The 12,022-nt window shown below is 41.0% G+C and overlaps 1 protein-coding gene across 1 annotated transcript; it reads left to right on the forward strand.

Annotated features, from left to right (window-relative positions):
- Positions 1–11,442: 11,442 nt before the first annotated feature.
- LOC123640266 (glutaredoxin-like protein C5orf63 homolog) lies at positions 11,443–12,022 on the forward strand. The gene has a single exon (XM_045554731.1). It carries the CDS (start codon positions 11,647–11,649, stop codon positions 11,992–11,994), a length of 348 nt encoding a protein of 115 aa, XP_045410687.1. The 5' UTR covers positions 11,443–11,646; the 3' UTR covers positions 11,995–12,022.

Raw genomic sequence — 12,022 nt, forward strand, 5'->3', positions numbered from 1 at the left:
TGTGAGCAGAGTATACAGTTTAGGAGATACAGGATGTTAAGTCTTGAACCACCTCATTAATGGCGCTTAGATCCTGAACAAAATGATGCTCTGCTGAGTTTGACTTCTTGACAGGGAGAATAGGAGTATTGTATGGGGACCTATACGATCTAATTAGTCCTGTTGCCAACATTTTTTCAGGAATTAACTGTATCCGTTTCTGGACCTTCTGTCTCAAGGGATACTGTTTTAGATTAGGTGTCCCAGCATCCTGTTTGACAGGAATCCTTATTGGCCATGCATTTTTGGCCCTGCCTGGAGTGCCATCTACCCACATGTCCAGCCTTACCTGTTTGTCATCCTCAGGAAGCAGGAGATCTGTTTCCTCCTCTAGCATCTCCGTAAGAGCCACCTGCAGAATCAGAGCTTGTTCTGGTGGGACTCTAATAGCCAACTGTGAAAAGATTACTTGAGCATTCAATTTACAAAGGAGATCTCAGCCTCAGATGGGGATGGGGCATTCTAACTTCCCCATTCCCCTGAAAGTTCACTGAAAATCAACTCACAATTAAGGCAGATTAATACGAGGAACAGGTTTATTCACTGTGGATATGGGAGGAATCACAGAGAGATTACCCTATATTGCAATGAAGTGCAAAGATATTTTTATCTCTCCTTTTAGAGGGGAGGGGGAGATGAGGAATAGAGGTAATTCCATTTAGGGGCAATCAATGGTTGCTAGGGAGGATGAAGGGGTGGGGGAAAGAGATTGACTTATAAATGATTCTCTTCACAAATTAAATTAATCTCGAGGGACAGGTATTATGTTTAAAATGACTTGGGCCAGGTCTGGTTGCATTCTTGATTTTCTTTCCTGCAATATAGTGAGAATCCAGGGAAGGAAAAGGAAGTCATTTGTTCTTTTAATAGGTCCATCCGGTTATGCAAATAGAGGGAAAGCCCCTTCCAAAGACCTGTTGGTCTCTAGGGCCTTTAATTCAAAACACTCTTGATACAAAGGAGTCATATTTTGGGGTGAAAGTTCCTGAGCTCCTTCAATAGGAAACTGTGTTTCAGTGTGAGCTGTCCTAAATGACATTCCATAATGGTTGTAAAAATGAATGGTTTTGTATTTCTCCTGATACTCCCATAACAGGAGTAGACAGAGAAGTCTTTTGTGCCAATTTGTTGTTGATAACTAATAGGTTTCACTGGTGTCCACTAAAGTTAATCAGTTCCCCACTGTCAATTGTACCTGGGGCTTCTTTGCAAAAATCTGAATTGGATGCCTTAAGTCTAAGGGAGCCCCTTGGCTCCTTCATTCTTCATCTGAACATATTTCCCTCTCAGCCATCTGAGTTGCTTCTATCTTATTGTTACCCTCTGCTTTTCCTTTCTTCAGCTTGAGGTGATCTTTCTTCCAGGGTTCTTCTTCTTTACAGTAAGCACATCGATTTTTAACAAATGGGGGCTTACCTTGTCATTACCTGTCTTCCAGGAATCCAGTGCAGCGGTCAGGAAAGTGGCACTTCTCTTTGCATCATCTTTCTTCTGTTTTGCTCCCTATTGTTAAAAACCTTAAAAGCAATATGTACCAAGAAAGGTTCATTCCAAATGCTCCACCTAGTTTCTGTAACTTTTTCTTAATATCAGGGCACTCTGTCCAGTGAAAGTCATCTTTACCATTCTGGTATTCCTAGGAGCTTCAGGGTCAGCATCTGTGTAACACTTGCATGCCTAGTGAATTCTTTCTAGGAATTCTAAAAGGTCCTCGTTAGGTTTTTGTTGTATTTCCTAAAGTTTGTCAAGACTTTTTTCCTTGGGTACCCCCTTTCATAAGCCCACCAAAATACATTTTCTGTAATGACCTAGCCTGTCATTCAGGCCCTAGTTAGTTTCAGCAGTGGAGACCCTTCATGTCTGAAGTTCTATTTGGGTCCGCTAGGTGAAGCTGATGTGGCTCTTCTCTAGCTTTATCAATAACTATCCTCCTCTCATCTCCAGTCAACATCATATTCATAAGTGTGTATGTCTGCCCGTGAGGGGTGCTTTGTAGCAAAAAATGGAGGTAAAAAGCTCAGTCATGCAAAAGGGGTCCTTTCTATAAGAAGGGTTGTTATTCTTCCACTTGCATAAATCTGAGATTGAAAATGGGTTGTGTATCCAAGGAAAACCAGCCAGGTGATCCTGGACATTTAGTCCTCCTACCAGATATTGATGCAGTGGAAATTGCCCAGCTCTGCAAATGGCCCCCTGATCAAATTGGGTTCCCTGCTAGGGCCCAGATGGTGACACCAAACCAAGTCCCTGTGCCCCATATGTTGTTTTGGGGAGTGCCTCACTTTGGGCCGTACATGGATAAGGCCCTAAGGCCTGTGGCATATTCGGCCCCTCAGCCATTAGCACAGGGGCGGGAGCAAAAGGTGCCAGTGACCACAGAGGTGGCAGTGGCAAGATCAGAGTGGGTGTTGGTCAGGGTAAAGAGACTACCAGCACAGCAGGGGATGGGTTCAAGGTTTGGATTAACATTACTTCCTCCTCATATCTATTTGCCCCACCTGAAAAATGGGTGTTTTACCTCATGGCTTCTCAGCCTTTCCAGCTCTTTGTACCACCCCCAAGCTTCTGTGGGACAGGGGTCCCACTCCCAAGGATCCAGGCATCAGCAACATGACCTGTTGCAACCTCCATAATGGCCCCACCATTTGGAACTGAGGTGGAGGCAGCCTTGCCACCCCAAGCCTAGGCACTCTGGGTCTGTGGTGGGAGTGGGACCCTGATGATCTCTGAATTAGCTTTGGGGTCATTCTTCATTTTTCTTGCAGCATAATATATGTTTTCAGCCATATAGCTCTATGGCTCCATCCTATAAAATCCAGGAAATCCAACAGCCTTCCTTCATTCTGTCCCATTTTTATTGTCCCCTTTAGTACCAGCTGGCAGTGTTTCTACTGGTGTAATCCTATCTCTGTTCCTGGCTTCTGCTGAGATCGCTGATTAAATCCATGGTTCACATTCATACTGATCTCCTTATCAAATGGTTGTTCAGCCACAGCCTTAGTGTTCTGCTGAGCCTAAGAAATATTGATTTATAGAAATGCCCCTTATATTTTTAGAGACAGAAATGATTTCAGGAGTTTTGCAAGGCTTTGTCCTGAAGGAAAATGTGAATGTGTTAGTTCGCATATCAAAGGCTGCCTTGCCTCAGGATGGCGTCTCAATGGTCAGTAGCAGCTGCATTCCAAGGTGATGCTGTAGTCTCAAGCCTGTGGTTCTCACCTGCTTTGAAGGACAAAGCAGGTTTTGCATGGAGCCATGGGATGGGGAGCTGATCAATAAAGACAGGCTGCCCAAGATGAGAGCTGATCAATAAGATATGCCACCCAAGCCGGGCCGAGCTGGAGCCCAGACAGTCCCATGCAGTTAAAGTAATTAGCATAAGTGACAGCTCATGCTTGACTTCTGAAATCTCTGTTCTAATACAGAATAACCAGAGCCATGATGTCTCTGTTTTTGCTAAAGTGATAGCTTTATCTTAAAACGTAGAAGTTTGCCCTAAAAAGATTTTGTAACCATTTGTTCACATAGATAGAGTTAATTAGGGGATCTGTAGAAGCCTTTTGGAAGACTTTGAACCTAAACCAAACTACCTGTTATTATGTAAATCTTGTTATCCCTGACAAACGAAACACTGTACCTATAAATACCTATGTAAAACTTCAGTCATGGCTTTTAGGGATTGATGGGAAAATCCTGTAGCCCTCCGAGTACCCTCCTTTGCCTATCTTCATAAATCTATTCTTTATAAACTATATTTTTGCCTCTGTGTATTATTTTTATTTCTATTTCCTACTATTTTTTCATCCTTTGCGACAACCCCTGCCTGAGGGACCCAATTTTTTGCTGGGAGCATAGCTAACTCCCCACAATGTTCTCTTCAGAAAAGTGCTTTCTCAGTTTTTAAATGATGCGTAGGCTGAGAGTTTTCCAAATTTTCATGTTCTAGCTCCTTTTTACTTAATAATTCCTTCAATTTCTCTCTCTCCTCTCACATTTTACTATAAGCAGTAAGAAGAAACTAAGTCATTCCATCAACTGATTGCTCAGGAATCTGAACTAAATGTCCAATTTCATCTATTGGAAGTTCTAACTTCCAGAAAACACTAGAATACAATTTAGCCAAGTTCTTTGCATCTTGTAAGAAGGATCATCTTTTCTCCACTTTCCAATAACATGTTCCTCATTTCCATCTGAGACTTCACTATAGTGGCCTTTAGCATCCATGTTTCTACAAAAATTCTGTTTATGATCATATATACATATGTGTGTGTATTCTTTATACATATTCTTTACATATATATAATCTTTATTTTTTTTTTCTCTAAGCTAGATAGCTCTAGAGCTCTCTATATAGCTCTCTATATAGCTCTCTATAGTTCTCCTCCTTTCTTTCTGAACTCACACTAGAATCACCTTTAATGTTTATATTTCTACTAACAGTCCCTTCAAGGCAATTTACTAGCATGCACCTCAGAATTCTTCTAGTCTCTACCTATCCCAGTTCCAAAGCGACTTCCACACTTTTAGTTATTTGTTATAGCAACACCCCAAGTCTCAGAACCAAAATCTGTATTAGTCTGATCAGGCTGCAATAACAAAATACCGAAGACTGAATTATTTTCGCACAGTTTATCACAGTTTCGAAGGCCAGAAGTGTCCCAGATTAAATTTCTGAGTTTGATTCAGTTTTGGATGAGGGCTGTCTTCCAGACTTACAGATGGCTTCCTTCTCACAAGAGACTTTCTTCAGTGTGAGGAGAGAGAGAGAGAATAGGAGCTAATGAGCTATCCAGTATCTCGTCTTACAAGGACACTAATTCTATTGTATTAGAGCCCCACTACCATAATGCCCTCATTCAACTGTAACTACTTCCTTGGAGGTCCCATCTCCAACTACATCTCTAAATATAGCCACACTTGAAGTTAGGGTTTCCACATATGGATTTTTGAGCAACAGAAACATTCTGTCCATAATAGCTAGTGATGAGCATCCTTTCATGTGCTTATTGGCCATTTGTATATCTTCTTTGGAGAAATTTCTATTCATATCCTTTGCTCATTTTTAAAATGTGTTCTTAGTTTTTTGTTGTTGAGTTGTGGGAGTTCTGTGTGTTTATACATATAATATATATATATGTATATAATATATATATATTTATCCCTTACCAGCTATGTGATTTGCAAATATTTTCTACCATTTTGTAGGTTGTCTTTACATTGTGTTTATGGTGCCTTTTGTTGCACAAACTTTTAATTTTGATGAAGTCCAATTTATTGACTTTTAGATTTATTTTTATTTTTGTTTCCAGTACTTTTGGTGACACATATGAGAAATTATCACCAATCCAATCCCATAACTGTTCTTCAAAGACTTTTATAGGTTTAGCTCTTACATTTGTATGTTTCATCCATTTTGGGGTGACTTTTTTTATATAGTGTAAGGTAATGGCTCTGCTTCCTTCTTTTATGTGTGGGTATATAATTTCCACAGCACCATTTGTTGGAAAGATTGTCCTTTCTTCCACTGCATGGGCTTGGCACCATTAGTGAAAGTCAATTACATATGTATGTAAGGGTTTATTCCCAAACTGCCTATTCTATTACACTGGTCTGTGTATCTGTCCTTATGCCAGTACCACACTGTTTTTGTTACTGTGGCTTTGTAGTAAGTTTTTAAATTAGTACACACCTGCCAACTTTGTTCTACTTTTGCAAGATTGTTTGGGCTATTCAGGGTTCCTTGAGATTTCATGTAAATTTTAGGATAAGTTTTTCTATTTCTGCAAAAATGCTATTTGTGTTTTTATCAAGATTGCATGGAATCTGTAGATTGTTTTGAATAGTATCATTATCATAATAGTATGTCTTTCATTTTGTGAACACAGAATGTCTTTCCATTTATTTGTGTCTTTAATTTCTTTCAACATTCTGTAGTATTCAGTGTACAAATCTTGCACATTCTTGAATAAATTTAATCCCGTGTTCTTTTTCTGAATATATTATAAATGGAATTGTTTTCTTAGTTTCCTTTTCACATTGTTCATTGTTAGTATAGTATAGAAATGTAACTGATTTTGTGTGTACATTTGTATACTGAAATCCTGATGAATTCATTTATTAATATTGTATCAGCAGGGTTTTTTTTGTGGAATTTTTAGGTTTATACCACATAGGATCATTCATCTGCAAAGAGAAAAAAATTACTTATTGTTTTCCTGTTTGGATGCCTTTTTGGTTTCTTGCCTAATTTCTTTGAGTAGAACTTTCAGTGCTATGTTGAATTGAAATGGTGAAATCTGGCATGCTCTCCTTGTTCCTGATCTTAGGAAAGTAGCTTCAATTTCTTCACTACTGAGAATGATTTTAGATGTAGGTTTTTCATATTTGGCCTTCATTAAGTTAAAGAATTTTTCTACTATTCCTAGTGTGTTGAATGTTTTTTTTTTTATCAAGAAAGGGTGTTGAATTTATCAAACGACTTCTTCCTTCATTCAGTTAATGTGATTGACTGATTTTCATATATTGAAACTTCCTTGCACTCTACAAACAAATCTGACTTAGTCATGGTGTGTAAGCCTGTTAATAAGCTGCTGAATTCTCTATGCTAGTATTTTGTTGAGGATTTTTCATCAATACTCATGATATTCATTTGTAGTTTTCATGTAGTGTGTTTTCTTGGTTTAGTATCAGGTAATGCTGACCAAGATTGAGCTAAGATGGCCAACTAGAGACCCTGCTTGTCAGACCGTCCCAGCAGAAGAGTAGAGGGTTGGACTGAGGAGAGCTCAGAACAAATACTGCTTGGATGCAGACCATGGGGAGAGACAGCAGAGGAGTCTGGGGACCCCATCCACAGGAGCAGTGAAGATGAGAGAGAGGAGGATAGAAAAGAGAGATCAGCAGCACAGACAAAATCTAGGGAGGCCTAGAGCCTAGTGAAAGGGTAAGAGGGGCTCCCCTCCCCCACCCAGGTACTTCAGGCCAGCAGCAGGACATAGGGCTCTCATCCTATGAGGGAGTGACATGAGAAAAAGATTCATGTATCTGGACGCTTTCTTCTCTTCATCTCCTCCATTCCTGGCATCCAGAAAGTAATTTTGGCTCAAGTCGGCTTGTAGCCATGGCACCTCCCTCCCCATAGCAACTGTGAAAGTGCTCCATGCCAAGAGACGTGTCTCCCCAAATGGGGGCATTCCCAGCTGAAACCAACTCATAGAGCATAGCTGCAGCAACAGTGGCTTGGACAGGTGGGCAATACCCAGTGCCCCCAGGACACAAAACCGGTGCAGGGAGACTGCAGCCCCTCTTCCTACCATAGTGGCTGCTAGAGTACTCTGTGTTGAGAGTTCTGCTTTTCAGCTCTGGGGGGAGCTCCTGTTGAAGCCCGCAAGACAGCTGGAGTTTGTGATCTTCCTACCCATGGGCATTTGGCACGTTCACCCACTGGCAGCTCAGACAGGTGGCCAAACCTGTTGCTCCGGGGTCGTGAGGGCAAGGCAGGGAGACATAGGGGAGAGGTTGCGGTTCCAGGCTCCAATGGCAAGACAGCCTGCACAGCCATACTCAGCGGGAGAGTGTGGAGGAGCACAGAGGAGTGGGAGCCTGTGAGCATGCCCCATTCCTCATCCCCTTCTGGAGAATCACCATAATGGAGAATGCTGCAGCACTGGCTCTGAATTAGCATATACCCTGGTTCTCATGGTAACCGAATGCCTCCGGTATCACCAGAGCAGCAGCCACTCCCGCCACTCACTTCAATCGGAAAGTGCAGCTTGATCCAAGAGACTTGTCAGCTGCCACTACCCCTGGTGGAAGCGTCACCTGGCGTAGACCTTTGCAGATACAGAGGACTAGCCCCCTCGCCTTGGGATCTAGTGGTGGAAAATGGGTGCACAATTGGAGATCCTCCTATCTCCCAGTGTCACATGGAAATGGATGCCAGTGGGTCAGACACATGAACTGTGGGGTAGCTCAAGAACCAGTCTTGGGCAGAGAGGGAACATACATGGACTGATCAGAGGGAGGAGTGTTGTGGAATTCCAGGGAACAAATAGGGAGGGTGCATGCCCCACCCCATGGAGAAAATGGGCTAGCAGACAGAGAGAGAAAAAGCCTGGCTAGGGACCTAACAATCACACAATTAGGCCCCTCCCATCAGGAGCAGCTCTCAGGGCTTGCAGAGATAGCCCTGAACTCCATATCAGCGGCTCCCCCTAGTGGCCAGGATAAGCAACCTCTAAGCCGGGGCGAGGCTCAGCAAAGCTCCTCACTCAGGCTCTTGCATTCTAGCCACAATCTATCTTGCTCCTCTCCCCATCTCAGAGGGAGTAGGGACCAAACTACCTTCTGGGAGCTACAGGGCCCCTCCTGAATCTTGGGGCATTTGTGTACCCCACCTGGGGGACCAGAGCCTACCACGGGCACAAAAATTTACCTTGGCAGCTGGTTCCTCCACACAAACTACAATCCATGACAGTGAGAACAACCCCGTAGCTAAACATAGTGCCTTCCAACTCAAGCAATTACAAAGTGGCATATCTGTACCCACAAGCACAATCCACCAGCTCAGAGATTAAGCTGGGGGACCAAAGTCACTACACTCCATTGGGAAGAGGTGAAGACAACAGGTCAGAGGTAATCTGAGCGGTCCATCAAACCTGCTAAAACACCCCAAAGGCAACTCAGGACCAGCACTCCTTTCCCCAGGATGGTCAGGGATCAATCTTTGGGTACATGGAGACAAGGCCGTAAGCCAGCCCTAAAACCCCCAGCTATCCATCAAGAGGCTGGATGAGAAGGAATCAGTGAAAAAAACTCCAGAAACATGAAAAATCAAAATGAAAGGCTACTCCCACAGAAATCAGCAACTCCTCACTGATGGATACCAACCTAAACAAAATGGTTAAAATGACAGATGAAGAATTTCAAATATGGATTGTAAGAAAGCTCAATGATATACAAGAGAAAACAGAAACCCAGCAAAAATAAGCCACAAAAACAATGCAGGAAATGAATGAAAAATTCTCTAAAGAAACCAAAGTATTAAAGAAAACCAAACATAAATTCTGGAAATGAAAAACTTATTTGAGGAATTACAGGAAACAGTGGAAAGCCTTAAGAATAGGTTGGATCACACAGAAGAAATAATCTCAGAGCTTGAAGATAACACCCATTAGTTAAACAAATCAGTCAAAGAGAAAAAACAGAAAAATAAAAGGAACAAAGCTTAAAAGAAATGTGGGATTATGTAAAGAGGCCAAACATAAGAATCATAGGCATCCCTCAGGGTGAAGAAGAAAATACACAAGGGTTGGATAATTTATTTGAGAGAATAATTGAAGAAAATTTCCCTGGCCTAGCTAGAAATCTAGATATCCAGGTGTGAGAAGCACACAGGACTCCTGGAAGATTCATTATGAAAAGGGAATCACCACATCACATAGTCATGAGGCTGGCCAAAGTAAACACAAAAGAGGCACTCCTATGAGCAGTGAGGTGAAAACAGCAGGTAACCTACAAAGGAAAACCTATAAGACTAACTGCAGACTTCTCAACTGAAACCTTACAAGCTAGAAGGGACTGGGGACCATCTCCAATCTTCAAAACAGAATACTGGCCAGCCCAGAATTTTGTATCCTGCAAAACTAAGTTTCTTATATGAGGGAGAAATAAAGACTTTCCCAAACAAGCAATTGCTGAGGGAATTTATAAAGACCAGACCTGCCCTGCAGGAAGTACTCAGTCCTGCATTACACACTGATCAGCACAATAGACACTCACCAGTGTAAAGTTATCCAAAAGCTAAAGTTCTGAACTCAGATACCACAGTGGCTTGAGTGGTAAAACAAACAATAATGGTCTACCCAAAGGATGAACACAAATACACCACAAATATCAATTCTCTCAATAAGTTTGAATGATGTGAATTGCCTACTGAGAGACATAGGCTGGATGAATGGATAAAAATACAAGCCAACTATCTGTTGTCTCCAGGAAATGCACCTAACCCACAAGTACTAATTCAGACTCAAGGTGAAGGGATGGAAAACAATATTCCATGCAAATAGAAACCAAAAGAAAGCTTGTGTAGCCATTCTCATGTCAGATACAATAGACTTTAAAACAAACAAAGTAAAGAAAGACAAAGACAGTCACTATATAATGGTGAAGGGAACAATTCAACAAGAAGTCTTAACAATCCTAAATATTTATGCACCTAACACAGGAGCACCCGGATACATAAAGCAAATCCTAGTTGATCTAAACAAAATGATAAACAGCAATGCCATAATAGCTGGGGACTTCAACACCCCATTGACAGAACTGGGACAGATCCTCCAAGCAGAAAACAAGCAAAGGAACAATGGATTTAAATAGAACTCTAGAACAAATGGGCCTGACACATATTTACAGAACATTCTACCCCCAAAATACTGAATATATGTTTTTCTCATTGGCTCATGAAACTTTTTCTAACATTGATCAAATCCTAGGCCACAAAACAGGTCTCAACAAATTTTAAAAAACAGAAATCATACCATGTATCTTCTCAGACCACAGTGGAATAAAATTAGAAATCAATTCCAACAGAAACACTCTTCTTTACACAAAGTCATGGAAACTAAATAACCTAATGCTGAATGGTAGTTGGGTCAAGGAAGAGATAAAGATGGACATCAAAAGATTCTTTGAACTAAATGATACTGGGCACATGAGTTATCAAAATCTGTGAGACACAGCAAAAGCAGTCCTGAGGGGAAAACTCAGAGCCTTAAATATCCACATCCAAAAGATGGAAAGATTACAGATCAACAAGCTAATGAATCATCTCAAGGAACTGGAAAAGGAAGAGCAAACCAATTCTAAACCCAGCAAAAGAAAAGAAATAACCAAGATCAGAGTAGAACTAAATGAAATCAAGAGCAAAAGAGCTATGCAGATGATTAATGAAACAAAAAGTTTGTTCTTTGAAAACATAAGCAAAATTGACAGGCCTCTTGCTAGATTAACCAGAAGCAGAAAGAAAAGGACTTTAATAAGCTCAATTGGAAATGCAAAAGGAGAAATAACAACTGATATCATGAAAATACAAAACATCATCTTTGATTACTATAGAAATCTCTATTATCATAAACTTGAAAACATGGAGGAAATGGACAAATTCTTGGAAACATACAACCTCCCTAGGCTCAATCAGTAAGAAATAGAACTGAACAGACCGATATCAAGCACTGAAATTGAAGCAGCAATAAAAAAAAAAATCTTCCAACAGGTATTCATGAATAACTTAAGAGGTGTCTTCTCCTCATCAATTTTTTGGAGAAATTTGAAAAGCATAGGCTTTAATTTTTCTTTAAATACTAGAATTCACAAGTGAAGATCTAGAGGTTTTCTCTATCAGGAAGCTTTGATTACTGATTCTATTTTTTTTTTTTTAGTTGTAGGGCTATTCAAATTTTCTATGTCTTGAGCACCTACGTTGGCGGCCCGAGGCTCAGGAGTGTACATCAGAGGAAGCCAAAAGCCAGCTGGAATAGTTCCTGAATGTGGTTTTAATCTTGTTTGCAATTACATTGAAGGGGAGAAACCATCTGGATCAGAATTAAGATGCTCTGGTTTCAAGGAAATAGCATGCAACTTACCAAATGCTCCTTTGGACTCTTCTTGAGAAATTTCTCTGCCTCTAGGACAACTCTGCCTGTGCTGACTTTATTCACAAAAGATCCATGCCCCCTTTGTGAGGAAGCCAAGGAAGTACTCAAACCTTATAAAAACAGGTTTATTTTACAGGAGGTGGACATCACACTTCCAGAAAACTCTGCTTGGTATGAAAGGTACAAGTTTGACATTCCTGTCTTTCATTTGAATGGCCAGTTTCTGATGATACATCAAGTAAACATCTCAAAACTTGAAAAACAGCTCCTGAAACTTGAGCAGCAAAGTGCTGGAGGCTGACCAATGCCCTCATGATTTTCAACCTCTC

Source organism: Lemur catta, chromosome 1 (assembly GCF_020740605.2).
Source record: "Lemur catta isolate mLemCat1 chromosome 1, mLemCat1.pri, whole genome shotgun sequence".
Classification (NCBI taxonomy): Eukaryota; Metazoa; Chordata; class Mammalia; order Primates; family Lemuridae; genus Lemur; species Lemur catta.